Source organism: Parasteatoda tepidariorum, chromosome 7, assembly GCF_043381705.1.
Source record: "Parasteatoda tepidariorum isolate YZ-2023 chromosome 7, CAS_Ptep_4.0, whole genome shotgun sequence".
NCBI classification, from domain to species: Eukaryota; Metazoa; Arthropoda; class Arachnida; order Araneae; family Theridiidae; genus Parasteatoda; species Parasteatoda tepidariorum.
Genome location: NC_092210.1, coordinates 61,418,043 through 61,437,619, shown reverse-complemented (window position 1 = coordinate 61,437,619; position 19,577 = coordinate 61,418,043). Strand labels below are relative to the sequence as shown.

Here is a 19,577-nt window from a genome sequence, read left to right as displayed (position 1 = left end):
TGATTTCATGTGAAAATTTCATGTGCACACAAGAATGTGAAACATTTCTCATTCTTGGAGGAATCTTCTGGAATGGTAGTTCGATTGATGTGAATTCGTTTATAAAACGACCATTCGTTGCAATGAATAAAATCATTCGGCTTCATTTCAGAGTTCGAATCAAACATTGACCAATAAAATAAGAAAATTATTAATTAACTTACTCTTATCACGCATGAATATGAAGCATTTCTCATTCTTGTAGAAATCTTTTGGAACGATTTTTGTATAGTTAACAGGAGTGCCATCTGTCCACTCAGGAGTCGTATTTCCCTTCAATATATTTAGTCCAATCCATTGGCGACCTCGGAATACACCACTATTAGCCTATCAAATAATAACTTTCTTAAATTTATAATAATAAAAGTAAGAATTTGTTTGTGTGTATGCCTGCCTACTTGCTTATTGCAGAACTCCAGAACCATTTGGGAAAGAATCCAGAAAATTAGACGGCAAGAGGCAATTTTAGACCCCGATCCTAAAAATTTTTCAATCTAGATTGTTTGGGAGACACGTTTGAAAATTAAATTTCCTCGTTGGCTTAGCAAAAGTCATTGATATAAATTAAACTGTTGGCAATTGAGTATTTATAACTCGAGAAAAATACATGATTAAGCCCAACTATGTCACTTAAATCACATGGCTGGGCAGGTTAACGTTACAGCAACAAAACTGCAAAAAATTCCGGATCAAATTACGGTACAAAATACTGCCGCTTTAGATGTATCATCCGTAAAATCCATTTTATCGTAAAAACTATTTTTACAATCAAATATTACACCGAAATTTTTACAATAAAATTTATTTAATCAGAGTAATTCATTGATTTTACTGATTTAAAAAATTTATAAGTAAGTTGTACAAAATTTTACATCATTTTAAAAACTGCGATATAAATTGTCAAAATATTAAATTTGAACAAAATCAGTCGAATGGTTTCTGAGAAATCGATTTTTAAATATACCACTTTTTAAAAATTCGTTTTCTCCGGAATTATTCGACCGATTTTGTTCAACTTTTGTATTTTGTCCTTTCAAATTACTTTTTGAAATTCGCAAACCTTAAAATTTCGACTATTATTAAATAAAATAATAAAAATAACAAATTATTGAAAAACATTTCTTTTTGTAAGGAATTATCTTTGGATAGACGAATTTTATAATTGTGTGCAAAAATTTTCAATTGGATAAAAAGTTTTCGACATCGGGATAAATATGTAAAAACATAAAATTAACATTTAAGGGGTCCAGACTTATTGTAGCTCTTGATTAAATTGGGACCATCTTTTCCAGATTGCGACTTAACCCCATATTTTGAGGGTAAGAAATCCTAATCCGTCAAAATCAGAGATAGTACGTTCTTGCGTCTGATTTCGCAACATAAAACATCGTTTTTAGCAGTTAATTAGCATATTTGAGAACTGTGAACCACAAAGTTTGAGTTCTAGTACTTGAAAATCGATCATTGGAACAAAAATTACTCAGCGTGTTGCGTTTCTTGTTTCGTGTGTTGTACAACATAGTACAAAATTTCTCTACTGTTTCTGTTTGTTTCGCTCTGTTCGTTTACTATTGTGAAAGTCAATCTAGCGAGTTTCTACCGGTTCATATGGGGTCATAATAGAGTAAAAAAAATCCCAAGACACCTTTTTATTTATTTCTTAACTTTTCAACTGCCATTTTTAAAAAATTATTATTTAAACCTTTTATTTTCTATTAAACATGGCGGAAATGCAATATTGACCACAAAATTCAGTTCATTGAATTTTAATATTGCATCTAAGAAGGATTAATAAATTCGCATAGTTTCTGGAATAATAAAAAGATTATAAATGGAACCTTTAGAATCAAAATGGTTTAACAGCAGTAGTAAAATTGAATAATGCTCCTACATTCTACGAATAAATTTTCTTTGAATTAAGAGTCTCTTACCTACATATTATGCGAAAAACTTTCGAATACATATCATACATGCGATAAAAAAAAACTTTATGGAATGAAATTCATACCATTCTGACAAAAAAATTGTTCTCGTCTTCGGAATGAATGGAAGCAAGATGTCCTCCTCTTCCACGGCATTCATCCTCTGCATCATAAAAGGAAACTCGAGTCTTCCAATCTTGATGGAACAAATAACAGTAGCCTTTATATTTAACCCATGGGGGATTGTAGAGTTGGCAATATTCTATGCCATCCAGAATCACCGAAGAATCTGAAAAGGAATCGATACTTTTATTTTGCAATAGCTCGATTTCAATATTGCATCGAATCTCAATATATTTCGAATTCGATTTGCTCGAAATTATTCAATTGCAAATAAGATTAATGTTGGTTTTAAATGAAAAATCTTATTCTTGTATGTTTTCTTTTGTTTTTTTAATCGGGTTATTCAATTATGAACTGAGGTTTCATTGTAAGATATTATTCCCGTTGGTGACTTCTAAACCACTCAGCTTCAGATTGATCTATGGCTACAAGTTTGTCTATGAAGTAAATGCGGTTGGTGCGCATTGCACAGTGCTACACTGTTATGAAATCTGTTGAATTTATTGAACAAAAACTGTCTGCTGGTGTGCCAGCATAAAACCGTTTATTTCACAAAATCTAGCACATGTTTCTTACGAAGACAAGCACTGCTATTTTAGCTAACTCCCTTATTGTAACGAACAAATTCTGTTATTTTAACAACAACAAAAAACTCTGTTATTTTAGAAAGACAAAATTGTAAAATAAATATGGCCGCATAAAATTACTACTAACTATGGCAGTTATTTAGAACAGCTATGGCAGCTTCAATTTGACGGTGCGAGCCGAGAGTAGAATTCATATGGTGAGTCAACACATGGGTCACTACGATGGAAGGCGAGCACTCTGTCACCTGAACCGCGGCAGCTCTAGTGTTCCGGTATGAAAACATATCTTAAACTGACTATACCTTAAAAGTTTTTCCCATTGAAATCAAATTTAAGAGTAAAAACGTTTAAAACTATATTGGCCTACTCTTTTAAAGGTGTCAAAAAAATGTATCTAGTAACAGATTATCAATTTGATGATGAAGTCGAATCACAATTTTATCTATGCTATTTTCATAATCATAAAATAATTTCTGAAAAGTAAGAGCGAATATAGAAAACAATAGTGAAATGATTTGAAGAAAGGTAAAATAATCTTACGGAAAGCACAATTGCTTGGCAAAAACTGAAGTTTGAACAAGATGGTTTAATCCGTTTATGATTTGGGTAAAACACAGAGAAAAATTATTTTGAGAAAAAAACAGTTAAATCCGTCAAATATACGGAGAAATTCCGTAAAAAAACGGGAACATTTTATAGTGTGCGGATAACGGTTAAAAACAGAAGAAAAAAAAAATCTATTATTTAAAGTTTTTTCTGCGAAAAATACAGTAAAGTATCATGTCATTGATTATGAAATTGTGAAGCCTCAACCTCCTTGACCGTTCTAACCCAAAACGTGGGACAGTTTTACTTCCATTACATTAAGATAGTTAATATTTCCTTTGGATTATATCATTATTTAAATTTGGAATAACTATTCTAAGCACAATTATTCTGAAATTATTAGTTAATATAACAAGCCTAAATCTATAATAATAAGTATTCTCTACAATTATGACTTATTTTAACTTCCCCTTCCTATTATTTTTGAAATATAGGCCTTGACGTGAAACAATTTGAAGCCCATTTTTAATGTTGATCGTTAATGAAAACATAGTAATAAGAAAAAACGCGTATGTGTGATAATTACTCGGTAAAAGAGAATTTTTTTCTATATCAATATTATGATTACATTGATAGTTCTTTTCATGTCAATTTTATTTTATTTATATCACCTCTCACTTATACCTCTCTATTCATTATTATCACCTCTCACTTATACCTCTATTCATTATTATCACCTCTCTATTATACCTCTATTCATTATTATCACCTCTCACTTATACCTCTATTCATTATTATCATCTCTCACTTATACCTCTATTCATTATTATCAACTCTCACTTATACCTCTATTCATTATTATCACCTCTCACTTATACCTCTCTCTTTATTATTATCACCTCTCACTTATACCTCTCTATTCATTATTATCACCTCTCACTTATACCTCTGTATTCATTATTATCACCTCTCACTTATACCGCTCTATTCATTATTATCATCTCTCACTCACTTTAACACAAAACAATATCAAATTAACTAAAAATATGTTCAGAAATATTTTATTTCTATATGTTTAGATATTTTTCCCTACCAGCAATTTTTCAACTAACAGTTATAAACTAATTTAGACTGGTGAAGTTTGACTATAAATAGCGAGCATGAAAAATTTTTCTAAAAGAAGAATATGAAGACAGTCAATTTTGATAATGATAATTGCAGTTGGCGGGCGAAGAAAAATAATAACTTAAACAGAGCGCCTTTCCTTCCTAAAAGAAGTTGAATTTTTATGTTTATTGTATTCGCATGATCTAGGATTCAAATATTTATCTGAAAGAAAAATTTATTTAACAATAAATTATAACAGTTAAAAATCCCGAAATCATAATTATTGGAAAACTAATTATTTATTATAAAATAGGAACAATAATTTTAAACGAATGTACAAGAATTATTTTAATTCCATTTTTTTCATTTATAGAAAACGCGTTTGTTACCTATTTAAACGAATGTACAAGAATTATTCTAATTCCATTTTTTAATAGAAAATGCGTTTGTTACCTTCTTTGCTGTCACTTCTGGGATCGAATATAAATTTAAATTCTCCCGTTTTAATATACACGTTTTTTAAAAGTGTTTATTTTGAACTTAAGACTTTTTTTAGATAGGAAAATAGAACACGAATAAGGCTCTTTGTTGACAAGGATTTAATATATATGATCAAAGACACGATCAAATATCATCAATGTGATCAAAATAAGGCTACAAAAATAGAAGTTCTTACATATGACAGGAAAGCACAGTAAAATTCCAAAAATCAGAGACACATGTTCGAAGGCCATGTCAGATGGAGCTAGTCTGGAAGAAAAAAATGTTCGAATCTCACTATTACGAATTAGCCGTTTCAGCAGGTGAAATTGTAATCTTCGTTGATAAGATTTAAATCCGTATTGCGTTCTCCCACGCTATTAGAAATAGATAAATTGGAGTGTCACCGTAATCCTTTTTACGGGAAATTTTAACTAAAAATTGGTTACATCATTTAGTTTAGTTTTAGTTTTCAAAAGGTACACAAAATAAAAATTGTTAGCAAATATTCTTTCCCTACTAATTAAAAATTAAGTAAAATTTAGAAACTAAATCAAAACAAACACGTTTTTTAAATTTTTTATTTGGCTGAGTTACTGTTGTTAGTTTTTAGACCACTATGCAAGTTGGGAAAATTAAATTCTCTAATTTTTCTTGTCACAATATAACTCAATTAAAACAAGTATTCATAAAAAATAATGTAACTGAATTTCACTGCTATAATTAAAAGTAATTATAAATTTAATCCAATGAATGGGAATTTTAAGATGACTCGCAAAAAACATTTATTTTGTAAAAATGTATATTTAGTGTTCTAAAGTTTAGAAAATTGCTCCTGATAAAAGTTAAACTAAAATAAAAATTTATAGAAATGTATAAAATTTCCCCCCCTTTTCTGAGCGATTTCTGTATAAAGCTACAAAACAAATAAAAAGTGCATAAACCAGTTTCAAAAACGATCGCACGTTGAAGCTACTAAAGTTAAAAAAAAAAAAACATTTCCGAATGCAAATTTTTAAAACTAGTTTTTAAAGAGTCTCTTGTAAATTTAAAGACATATATTTACAATTTTTTGTAAATTTCATTACTATTTTTTATTTTTGGGCTAAGGGTACAGCTAAAATGTAAGATAAATGGTATGATTTAAAAAATGAACAATCTTAAAAAAAATTTGTATAATTATTACTTATTGACAGTTAATGCTTTTATTATCTTGATGTTCGTTAATGATTATTAATAACAAATAATTATTTATGAAAATAAATTGATTAATGTAATTAATTATGCTTACGCTAATTTAGAATAAAATATGAAATATTTTATTTTTAAAAATTTAACAACCTAGTTATCATTAAATGTATAACTTTTTAATATGACACATTATTTAAAAAAAATAAAAACTGTAATTTTTTTAAGTCTTGGAACAGAACTCGGGGCGTTTAGTGGTTTTTCTAATTACACTAAGATTTCCGTTACTTGATTTTAAACTTCCTCTAAATTATAAATTATTTTACTCAGAGCTAATCAGATTAATTCTATTTATACTGATGAATGAGTATTAAATGCTAATAAATATCCTTCATAAATAATCAATATTATTAATGAAAATATTAATGGTCAAAATTTAATAAATTATACTTTTACAAGACTCTAATGAAAAACTATCTTCGGCACATGAGTGTGGGTGATATTTTAAAAATTTAAAGGATTCAAAAATTCCTTCTAAATGTAATTACATTCTAATTCTTATACTTACTCAAGATATGAACCTTGCAAATGGGTGTGTGTATGTGTTTATAATTACTTTTGTTGTATCAGATTGAATATCTTTCGTTGTCATTTTAAGCTCAGATTTTGAAATATAGTCGCGATATTCTGTAAAGGCAATATTTTGCTAAGGAGATATTTTATTCATGTAATATTTTGATTGAGAAACTAAACAAGCATCTGATCGTTTCGGCTTCATATTGAAGCAGTGGTTCCCAAATGGTGTTATGCGAAACCTTGGGTTCCGTTCTATAGTCAAAAGGGTTCTGAGAATTAGGACATTTGTTTTAACTAGTAACATTTGAAATTTTCAATTATTGTTAGATTCAATAAACAATCAATTATTTATTTCATATTTCGGTTGCTCTTACAGGGTGCGCAACCAAATTATTCAACAAAAAATAAGCACCTTTTAAGTACTTTTCAAGCACTCAAATAAACTTTTGAAGCACTTTAAAAAATATAATTAGGCAGGGTTAGAAAGTTTTTGACAATGGACGGTTTTATCTGGTTTTGACCGCCATGTCAAAAAATAAAAAAAACTTTTGGAATTGTTTTTGACAACTGTCGAAATTTTTGAATCATGTAAATCGAATGATATTTTCATACGCTACGGACTGACGATGCGCCGAAATAGATTGGGGTTCAATTAATTGTGAAAACGTTGAATAGAACAATGTGAACAGTGTCTTACTCCATAATTCGTTGCGAAAATCAATATGATAAAGGAAAAATCTCAATTTGGAACAGGGAAAATTAAGCACTTTTTAAAAAGACCCAATGAAAAAAGCACCTTTAAGGGCTTTTAAGAAACGAAAATCAAAAATAAGCACCTTTAAGCACTTCTTACAAACGCTACGCACCCTGTCTTATAAAATTATTTAAAGCAGAATGGCACTGAAAAAGAATTATAACAATTTTCAACGCTAACAGCAATAATTTCCTTTAGTTTTTATTTCAAAAAAAGCCGACTGCTTGTTTCATTCATTTTTTGTGACAAGCATACACTACCGGTCAAAAGTTTGCGAAAATTTTGAAATCTACAAAGAAAAGGTCTAAATTCAAATGTTCATAGAACTGCGAAAAATCATTCAAATTGCATGAAAATTTGATATGTTCTAAAGTGAACCCTCTACTGTTAGTTACATATGATCAAAATGCAATACTTTGTTTTTGCGAACTGAATCCAGCTTTTCATCAAGGATTGTTTTTATGGTGAAAAAATTCGTTAAGTTTGAACACTTGCCAAAGTTGCAAAAAATAATTTTTGTACTTTCTGTTAATAGAAAATAGTTATTTGAACAGTTCTATGTAAGCCCTCAAAATTTCAAATCGATTCGATTTTTTTTGACGAAGTTATAGAATTTTGAAAAACATGTGTACTTCTCTCGATTTTTGAGCATTCCACATATGCAGTCTTCTGGTCTATACATCTTCTATCAAAGAACTTTTTAATTTTTATGTTTCTATATTTTCAAATAATTAATATTTATCATAAAACAAATACTCTTATTCATTATTGTAATTATTATTGTTTATATTTATTGTTTATATTTATTGCTTACCTGTATTAGTTTTGTTGTGATATTTTTACTTTATATTAAATTAAATTAAAAAGTTATAACAATAATTACATAAATAATTCTAAAAAAATAATAACAATAGTATAAAAAATTTGCATTTTTATTAAACTATTTTATTTACAACAGGTCAAATATTTAACATATTCTTATTCGTATTTTGTAATTAAATAAATTAACATTTAAATCTTAGATTCCTCGAACCATCCACCTTTTGCTTTTATTATAGCCTTACATATGCATAGCATTCGTTCTAATAAACCATTAATCACTTCAAGTGATATAGAGTTCCATTCCTGTTGTAAAATGTCCCATAACTGACTTCGATTCAAATATCAGAGCATCGTTTGCAAGAACAAACAAATTTTAGATGAAATGTGACATCTATGAGATATTGTTTTAATTATATTCATAATAAATTCTTTGTAATAACAAAAATTACAATAATGAATAAGAATATTTGTTTTATAATCAATACTAATTATTTGAAAAAATAGAAAACATTAAAATTAAAAAGTTCTTTGCTAGAAGATATATAGACCAAAAGACCGCATATGTGGAATGCTCAAAAATCGGGAAAAGTACATATGTTTTTCAAAATTCTTTAACTTCTCAAAAAAAAATTTAATCGATCTGAAATTTTGAGGGCTTACATAGAACGGTTCAAATAACTATTTTCTATTAACAGAAAGTACAAAAATTTTTTTTTGCAACTTTGGCAAGTGTTCAAACTTAACGAATTTTTTCACCATAAAAACAATCCTTGATGAAAAGCTGGATTCAGTTCGCAAAAAACAAAGTATTGTATTTCGATTATATGTAACTAACAGTAGAGGGTTCACTTTAGAATATATCAAATTTTCCTGAAATTTGAATGATTTTTCGCAGTTCTATGAACATTTGAATTTAGACCTTTTCTTTGTAGATTTCAAAATTTTCGCAAACTTTTGACCGGTAGTGTACATTGCACCAAACACAAGTAAATAGCACCGTGACTTCGAATTTATTAGTCGGACATAAAAACTGATTTAATATTTACTCCTCATTCTTTTAATTAAGTGGTTTTAAAAAATAAGTCTTTTATTGGTAAATACGTTCGAGATTGTCTTTATTTACTTTATGAATTGTCTTTATTTACTTATGGTTCCATCGGAAGAAGGTTCATCATTTAGGGTTCCATTGCTGAAAAAATTGGTAACCTCTGTATTAAAGGACCATCTTCCATGCCAAAACTCAAAATGAAAAGGAGAAACACGGAAGAGAGCATAAAAAATTAAAAACAATTTTGAGTATGAAATTTTGAAGAAGAAACTTCGAAGAAGAAATTTCGAGTTGTATATTCATACAACTCGAAATACAAAATAATTAAAAAAAAATTACTAGAGCAAAGATGTCAAAGAAGACTGTCGAAAGAGTATTAGCCAGGTATTCGGTACTTTGCTGCAATAGCTGATTTTTCTTAAAACCCCATTACTAACATCACATAAAATCTTCTGTTCAGTTTATTTCTCCATTTATTTTTACAACTGTAGCCTCAATAAGACTAATGAAAGTTCTACGTCCCGCCTCCGCAGGTGTTCAGTTGGTGATGTCATCAATTTCAGATTGATGTAAGTTAAGTACGACCCCTCTTTCTTCAGGTACAAAAACAAATAAATGTACTATTTTCACATGTCAAGTTCAGAAAAAATCTTAGACGAGGGAGGTCACCACAAACGTCAAATTAAAGAACTTGTTTTCATTAGGGGCAATATTTACTTTGTTTTGTAAGGGAAAGTTGGTATTTTAGAATAAGTATAAAGGCCTGTTTACACGGTTCAAGTTCTTGAATCCGAGAACTTGGAGCAATTTCTCTCTCTGATATATTTGATGATTCGTTGACTCTATCCTACAGTTCTTGAATGTCACTGGTTGGTCCGATGAAAAACTTGCGAATGCGAATTGTTTATATTCAACATTATAAAATGATAATTACATGAATTCAAAATTATTAAATAAATTCAAATAAAATCATAACACAAATAGATACTGACAGATTAATTTATTAGGATAAAAATATATGAAAACGGACAAGAAAATGACATAATCTTGTTGACGTCACAAAACTTAAGATGCTGATTGGTTAAGGGAGGAAAAACTTCGATGGAAAGTAGAACACGCTCTACTATCGTCCAAGGACTTGGAACAAGAACTCGGATGATCGTTTACACGATCCGAGTTCGATTAGCAAAACAAGTTTCCATCAATTTCAATCAATCTTCATCCAAGAATTTGGATCGTATAAACAGGTCTTAAATCTTTGCAATCATTATTGTTTAACAAAATCCGGAGATGGAAAAACTATTTTTCTTCGTTTGAAGCGTAATGAGATTCGACTGCATTAACTTAATGTGAATTTCTTGCTATCACCCAAAAACTGCATAAAAAGTTTTCACAAATATTACAAATTCTATAATAATAGAAAAGGAATGACAGGTATGATAAATTAATGGACTTCAGAGGTATCCATAAAAATTAAAATTCGATATAAGAAGTAATTTTTATTTCATAAAGTATAAAACTTCACACAACAGAACTTGGTAGCATAATCCAATCAATATCTCAAGTAATATTTATTTAAACACATTAATATGGAACAACAAAAAAATTTTTCACATCGTAAACTATAGTTCACTTAGATAGTTTATAAGACGAGAGACAATTTATAAATTAATATCAACTATAACAGAAAAATGGAATATAAAACAATATTACACAACCAAAAATAATTTTAAAAAACTAAATAATTTTTAACAAGCTTTCATTCTGTTTGATATATTCGCATCTAATGAACAACTTTCTTTAATTATTTGAGTCAAATGTAAAAAGCCATCAAATAATTCCTTCTTTTTGTATTCATTTAGGCAAAATTAACAGGAAGACAAGAGGTCGAGATAAAATTAAGATGTAGACATTGGTAAAGCAACACAACAATCTGTTCCTGGATAAGAAGGTAAATTAAGTTCATATTTGGATGACAAACTAGGTGGCACGAATCGACCTCCAAGCCAATGGTATTTGCCTTTAAAGTGTTGGCTGCACAATTTTGGAGCAGTTAGAGAAATCAGGAACTCCGGTTGTATACCATCATCACAACCTTTTTCTACATCCCAACCTAAAAAAACGCAATTGTAAATAATAAGGAATCGCATACAACAATCAAATAAACAAATTTATTAGCGGTCATTACATGAAGGTTAACAAACCAAACGGCTGTAAGCCAAAAGTAGACTAAGCGGGGAAAAAAAAGCATTTCACTAAACATTTAATTTGTGAGTAAGAAAATTTATTATAATCCTTTCTTAGTTATTCAAGTTTTACAAGATAAAATTAGGTATTTTGATCGGTATAAATATAATAAAAATAAACATTGTAGTCAGTCATTGTAGTCAAAATAATCATTGTTTCACATTGTAGTCAGACCGTTTAGTAGACGTTTTTATTGATTGGAAAATCGCATGGAAGGATCCAATTTTGCTTCACTGACTTCCATATTGTTTTGGTTGTCATCAGTATAAAATTAATATAAGTCATTAAGGTAAAGCTTTCCTATAAAATATTTTTGCATTCTTCATTTAAAGATACTTGCCAGAAATATTTATTTTTTATTCCATTCTGTATTATTAAGTTTTTGATTTAGATTGTTTTCTCTATTAACAGTTCACAACTATAGGAGTCATTATAGCATAATTTGGTTCTAGTGTAATATCGGGGACCCTTTGGTTTGGCGATAATTTTCGTTCAATTTTGATAAAATCCCATTTCTGGTTACCATGATATATTTTCATCTTAATAATTGGATCTATATAGGTGATAGGACAAGTATACATATCTATCCTTCACACAACTTGAAGTACATCTCACTTCAACATGATATTCATTTCCAGTTGGTCCCATCCCATGTGGATCTATTTGGTAACGAGAAAGCAGACTGTCTAGTAAAGGACGGTTGCAGACTGCCAACTTCTGCATCTGCATCTGATGAACTTACCTACCTAGAAATTTTTTCTCAGATGAAAAACTTAAATAGGAGGATATGGCCGGTGCCTCCCACTCATGATTGGTTATAGGGCTAGTAAGCCGGGACAGTCGTTGATTCTTCCATGCGACAGAAAAACCAATACTTGCCTTTCACGCCTTGAACATCTAAAATGCCTTACTTTTTCTCAGGGTATAAAATCCTACCCTCTTTGCCCAAAATGCCACCAACATCAGGCTTCAGCTGAACATATTTTAAACTACTTGGGACTTCTTTAGGAAGAAATTTACACTTCTCCCCTCCTTGTTTCCGACCTTTTACTCGTCAACGGATTTTTTGATCTGGTCTGACGCCGTCAGACCTTTGAAGATAAGTAGCAACAACAACATGATATATCTTTCTTATTGGTTTATTTACAATTTACAGATACATTCGTTTATTTGCAAATCGCCAAAAATGAGAGGGGACCCCGATTGTAAACTATTACCCATAATTCTATGATAGTATCTTATTACGCTACAATTTAAAATAAATTTATTTGAAACGATGTCAAGACTTATTACAATTTTACTATTTGCATTGTTTTTAGATGAAAATTACATTATACTACATATTATAAATTACTCTCAAAGAGATTCGTTAAATAATTTAGAACTAAACGATCACCTTCATACACAACGTAAAGATGCTCGCACAAATATTATTTAATATATCGGCCTGTTTGGTAAGCAAAAATATTAAGGTTGAGAACTCACCAAATTTGTTAAAACAATAAATCTTTAATTTTTAATGTTATTTTAAAAAATAATTACTGAGCAAAATTATTTATTACTTAAGATCTGTTAGGTGTTCACCAATAGATCTTAATAGAATCCTAAGAGAAAAGTTTGGGCATGGGAAGAGTAAGCAAACAACAGTTCTTTTTAGTACATATAAGTAAATAGTTTTAACGAACCGGGTTCGAATCCCACCAATGACTGGTCGATACGAATCCACATCCGGCTTGCACCCAGCACAGAGCTGACGTGAAGTATCCTCAGTTGTAAACGGATTACGGGTTAGAATCCCCTTGCCGTCAGACTAACCGTGGGAGGTTTTCGTGGTTTTCCTCTCCATGTAACGCAGATGAAGGTTAGTACCATCAGAAAGTTCTCTACGAAGACATTTTCTCCCAATACTCAATACAATAATCTTCTGGATCGGGTTTTAAATTACAAGTTCACGGGAGTTGAACAGTGGTAATCGTAAACTCAAAATTGGGTCTGCTGTTCAACGATGGTAATAATATAAAATTACTCACAGTTCTATAGGGATAAAATTGACCAACATCTATGCAATTTAAGGTTGATGGTGGATCCAAAAAGAGTGGAGGTGGCTAGCAATTATCACCCCTGTCACGTTTTTAGGACACCAGATCGAATGATGAAAAAAAATTATGTTTAAATAAATCTTTTTTTTACTTTCGATTTTTTAAATTCTACTTTAGAAAAATTTTCAAAATTAAAAATTTTTTTTTTTAAAATATAAATATCAAAATTAATACATATTCTAAAAAGTTCTTTAGATCAAAAAAAATCTTAGATCAAATTCGTTTACGCATATTTTCAAAGGAAAAAACTGCATGCTTTGTAAATCCCTTTCACCACAGTCTCCTCTCGCATGTTTCTGCTTTAGAATAAAATATGCGAGGACAAATATCGAGGTTCAACTTTATTTCTAGACATGGTAGTGCGATGTTTTTAAAGAAATACCGTGAAATAATAATAATAAAAAACTTATTAATCGCTTTTACATACATTTAAGATTATTTATAGTATTAGCTAAAAATATTTTATTATTATCTCATAATTATCCCATTTACTTTACCTGGCAAAATTTCTGTATTTTTAATGCATATAGTGAATTATTTATATTCCACTATGTCAAATAAAATGATAGATTTAAAATTTTCTTTTTTAGTCAGCGAAATCACCGTACTGCAAACTGCAATTAGTAATTGGTGTAACTTTTTTATTATTTTGATCAACATGAAATTTCTAAACACAAATGAAATAAAAACATAAAGTTAAAATTTATGAGTTAATTATTAAAAAAATATTAGTTCCAAATTGCAATTGTACTTTTAAAAAAATTGCAATACCTGAAGGAACGTCAACACTGCAAATAGGAATGTTCAGTACTTTCAATTTATTCATAATATCTTCAAATTCTGGGCGAACAGGTGGCTTGAAACTGAAACCAAACAAAGCATCTACAATTAGGTTGTAGGAATCATCAATTAACTTTGCATCAGGGATGAAGGACAAAAAAGGTATGTCCATTTCTTGGCACTGTATGGTTAAATTTTCGTATAAAGGCTTATTGGTGCGTTTAGGATAGTAGATTGTTGGTGCGTAACCCTGCAAAATAAATAAATCACTATTAGACTAACAATTTATTACTAATCTATTATGACTGTTTGTCCGTCAGTAAAATATACACTGATAAAATACAAAAAAAAGAAAGAAAGAAAGAGCATTTATTTTCATGTGATAAAAAAATTAAAAATATCCAATTTTATTTCAATGCTTACCACAAAAGATGCTCACTTTAGAATATTTTACCTTATCTTAGTATTGAACTGAAATACTTTTAAAATTGTAAATACTATATTTCTATATGTAGTAATTAAACTAAACAGCAAATGTAATTTCACCATGTAATTTTATAGATTGAAATCGTACGACAGTTGTTTCTAAAAATAAAAATATCCAAGTGGCACATTAGATAACTGAAAATAATAAATTGTAATTTAAATGACACACTAATCATAAAAAGTTCTCTTTTTCTTATCAAGGCGTACACTAATATAATTATTTGAGCACACGCTATTTTTTAATCATTATTTACGCAAACAGAAAAAAAAAACTAAATAAATCAAACATAATTAAATTTTCAAAGAGTAAGCAGATCTGGACATAATCCGAAATTCTGTATCAACAGATAAATGTTATTGTGACAAGAGAGAACAAAATATTTAATTATAAGGATGCACAGCCTGCAGTCTAGGCCAGAAATAGCCGCTTGGGCATAATTACATAACTAGTACAAAAAGTTTTATATCTGTTTTTCAAACAAATTCCAGTAATCCAGTTTAATGTTGTAATTTGGGTGTTTTTTTTCTTTTTTTCAAATGTCAAAATGTAAATGTACTGTTATGTATATAAAACAAAATAAATGTTTTGCTTGTTTTCATTTTTAAATTTTTGTTTTAAACATGTTATAGATTCAAAAAAAAGTTTTTTAGCCAAAATATGTTTTAAATAACAGGGGTTTGTCCAGACATTTTGTGAAAGGTCCGGTTTTTGTGAAATTGTGAAAAAATTACTCACATTCTTTCAACCAGAGTCCTGCTTTTATGAACTTGTGCAAATAGGGTCCGGTTATTGCAAAAAAAAACTTTTTCAAGGAGTTTTTAAATTGTAAATAGATACAAGATTATGCTCAGCACTGTAAAATTATAATAAAAAAAATTAAAATCTAAAAAATAAACAGCCATTGCTGCTTCTAAATTAGAGATACAACATACAAATATTTGGTATTTAGCCTATACTGCTGAACGCAGAATATTCATTTCGGACGAATAATGGAAGAATCGTCTGCCGAAGATAAAACTTAATTCGTTTACATCCATCTTCCTTGTTCTCTGCCCTGGGAAGGGTTTATTCAATTAATAAAACAATAATGAAGATAAACAAATTTGTGAAGGGTCCGATTAAAAGAAAAATCATTTTGTGAAGGGTCCGTTTTTAAGTTAAAATATTTTCTGAAGAACCCGTTTTTACGAAAAGATATTTTGTGAAGGGTCCGCTAACGGACACAAATGTCTTCTTAACAGACCCCTGAATAAGGTTATTAGAAAAATTACTTGAAAATCAAAAGTGTGAGCAGTTTTAAAATCACTTACATAATTATTTTTCGTAATTTTTTTTATTATTTAATATTCACAATTTAATAAAATTAGTTATTCGACAGAGAAAGTTTATATTATACGTTTGTGTTAATCTATGTTTGATATGATAGAATACAAAATGTGCAAAGCTTCAGACGAAAGCATCATACGTACGGTGAGCAAAATGAAAAACAAGAGTGCCCTATTAAATTTTGATAGTCGTGTTTTTACGTACCGATCTCAACTGTCGAAGGGGTGGAGACAAGGAGGGGAAAATTCTAAAGATGTTTTTAATCCTTTTTATTTAACTTTGACACTTAAACTAATGATGAATATTCACACGATTTGGCAGTATCTTTCGATAAATGTAAAATGTAAGGCCGCCACTCAATCACAATTTGAGCTATAAAGCGCGGTATTTTAGGATTCTCTATTAGTTTTTTGTTACAAAATTACGCTAATACAATTCGCAATCAACAGTTTTTGATAGGTAGTTAAATAGTATACAGTTGCGTGTTTTTAGATTTTTGACAGGTATCTGCTTTTTTGCAATTAACATTAAAAATTTCTCCAACATCATCCAAATCGGTTTTCATCAATTGAAAATGTAATAAAATTCGATTTCTAAAAATCTAAAAACTAAGAAACGTTTAGTTTTAAATGAGTTAATCAAAACCACAAATTGCATAACTTTCACTGCTTTAAAATTTTGAGAAAAAATTAATAGGAAGTTCTAAAAATTATCAAGTGTTCTTCTAAATAAAGCGACCCCTTTGTTTTCTACCTTTGTTGAAGAAAAAAATTGTGCTGTCTAATTATACAATATCATCAAAAGTTTAAGTACAAAAAAATATTGAGAACACACAAATTAAAAATTTAACATAAAATCCAAGATGGCGAGAGTATTAATTTCTGCAGACGATATTTTAAGTTATGAATTCCAATACAAAAACGTACCTTCTTCGAATAAACATACTTTCTTTACAAACTGTTTGGATTCTTGACTCTCAAAAAGTAAAGTAGCCACAATTGGAAATTATGGGTTGCCCTCCTCCCCATAGTTTGGTCAGGAGTCCTGTCGAAAGTTTGAATTCCTTAATGCTGATTAAAACTTTCTGTGTATTTAGTCATCACAAAGATTCGTATTTTAAATCTTGATTTCACGAGAACTATTTTTCCTATTTCCTCTAAGTATTAGATTTTGTCATTTAAAATGACGAAGATTAATAAAGATTTATATTCTTTACAATTCAAATCTTTTTCGACCATTAATATTTAAAATAATAAATAATTATAAAAAAATATTTTTTATAAAATAATATATAAATAAACGAGCTTTACAATTGTGTACAAAAGTTAGAGATTTAGTTTAAGTGTTCCAAAAATATAACTAAATAGGTAGGTAGGTAGGTAGCAGAGTTGGCCGTTGATTACAGTAATCGATTACAACTGTAATTGATTACAGATAATTACAGCTATGTAATCAATTACTTGTAATCACGATTACAAGTAATCAATTACTTGTAATCGTGATTACAACTTTCAAAAAATTTTGATTACAGCTGTAATCATGATTNGTAATCATGATTACAGCTGTAATCAAAATTTTTTGAAAATTGTAATCATGATTACAAGTAATTGATTACTGTAATCGACTATGTAATCATGATTACAGCTGTAATCAAACTTTGTAATCACGATTACAAGTAATTGATTACTGTAATCAATATTGTAATCATGATTACAGCTGTAATCAAAATTTTTGAAAATTGTAATCATGATTACAAGTAATTGATTACTGTAATCAAAAAATGTAATCGATTACATTTTTGGCCAACTCTGGTAGGTAGTTCATTTACGTCTCATTAGAGCTGCACAATGGGCTATTGGCGACGGTCTGGGATACATCCCTGAGAATGATCCGAAGACAAGCCATCACAATTTTGATCCTCTGCAGAGGAGATGGCACTCCCGCTTCGGTAGCTCAACGACCTGCAAGCGAAGTCGAGCACTTTACGGTAGAACAGTTTAATGAGGACCAATACCGCACACCCTCGGTCCCTACGCAGACTGATCCAAGTGGGTGTGCGTACGCAAAAAATGAATGTAACATTAAAAGTGAATTGAACATTAACTTCAGACAACCCTCTTGCTAAATTATAGAGGTTTATATATTCCAGATTACGGCCATACATTGAGAATCCAAATTCAAATCAGTCTATAAAAAAAAAAAAAAAAAAAAAAAAAAAAAAAAAAAAAAAAAAAAAAACTGTTGATTTAGTGAAAGAGCATTTTTGAACATTTTTTTTTCTGAATTCGTTATTTCATAAATTGTCTGCACAAATTAATTAGTATATTTAAGATCCTTCAACACTTAAAATTGTATCTTTAGTATGTGATAATCCGATGCTTACATTAAAATAAAGATGAGATATAAAGATGTTTAGCATTTTATTTTTTGCGATGTACATTTTGCAAATGGTACTGAAAGGCAAATGCAGCACTTTGCCTTTTAGTTTTCAAAAAACTAAAAATTTTTACTGTCACACTATTTAAACTATTATTAATCTGGATAAAATTTGAATTCTTTGCGATCCCCGGTAAACGGTTGTGCACCCTTATTTTATTACTTTAAACCAAAAAATTATACTCACAAACAATTTTAAATGTCTAGCACAGACTAAACCATCTCCGCCATTGTTCCCTGGGCCACAGCATACCAAAAGCGTTCCCTTTTTCACCATTTCGTGCACTGGATAAGTTTTTGCAATGGCAGTAGCAACACTTAAACCAGCGAGCTCCATTAATTGATCCACGCTGAATCTGTATTCATTGAATAATTCCTGGTCTATTTTGATGGCTTCTTCTTGGCTAATTAATATAGAATTATAATTAAAATGGTACATAAATATTTCATGTTTATTATAATGAATACACAAGAATGCATTGCAAAGTCATTTAAATAAATCCAATAAATGCAAAAGACAATATTTTAGTTCAGAAGTCAACATTTATTTTTGAAAAATATAAAATACCCTAGGAAATAAATGTAAAGATAAGATGGAAGTTTTCACTAATTAACTTCGAATAAATTTAAGTCCGTGATAAATTACTATTTCTACTGATCTAAACAAAAACAGAGCTCAAGAGTGGGATTTTTTTTTAAAATTTAAAATATTGAAAAGAATTTCTGACTATTGATACAGTTGCATGGATATTCAATTGTAAATTCTTACTAATTCAGAAAAAAATTATATTTAAAGATATATGGTGAAACTTATACTGCTTCATAAATGTTATTTTTGACAGAAGAGGCAAGACTTTGAAAGGTGAGGCTCCTTTCTGTCAAAAATATCTATATGTTTTTATGGATAAATTTGATCATTGTATTTGGAATATAAAATTACCCTTCCATACAGATGCTCAATGGCTTCTAAAGATTATGATATTTGTGATGCCAGAATTGGCATACACATA

General features: G+C 29.3%; 2 protein-coding genes across 3 annotated transcripts in view; both read right to left on the bottom strand.

Annotated features, from left to right (window-relative positions):
* Positions 1–5,212, bottom strand: part of LOC107439805 (lectin-30A) — a 37,615-nt gene extending 32,403 nt beyond the window's left edge. The window contains exons 1-3 of the mRNA XM_016052512.2: positions 5,001–5,212; positions 2,048–2,250; positions 204–366 (exon numbers count right to left, since the gene is read on the bottom strand). Coding sequence (XP_015907998.1) covers positions 204–366; positions 2,048–2,250; positions 5,001–5,058 — 424 coding nt within the window. The 5' untranslated portion in view covers positions 5,059–5,212. The remainder of the gene's footprint in view (positions 1–203; positions 367–2,047; positions 2,251–5,000) is intronic.
* A 5,459-nt stretch (positions 5,213–10,671) lies between these two features.
* The window catches only part of LOC107439804 (NAD(P)HX epimerase), a 24,258-nt gene continuing 15,352 nt past the window's right edge, over positions 10,672–19,577 (bottom strand). For both annotated transcript variants that reach the window (XM_071183497.1, XM_071183496.1), the window contains exons 2-4: positions 18,755–18,971; positions 14,310–14,568; positions 10,672–11,305 (exon numbers count right to left, since the gene is read on the bottom strand). In XM_071183497.1, coding sequence (XP_071039598.1) covers positions 11,091–11,305; positions 14,310–14,568; positions 18,755–18,971 — 691 coding nt within the window. In that variant the 3' untranslated portion in view covers positions 10,672–11,090. The remainder of the gene's footprint in view (positions 11,306–14,309; positions 14,569–18,754; positions 18,972–19,577) is intronic.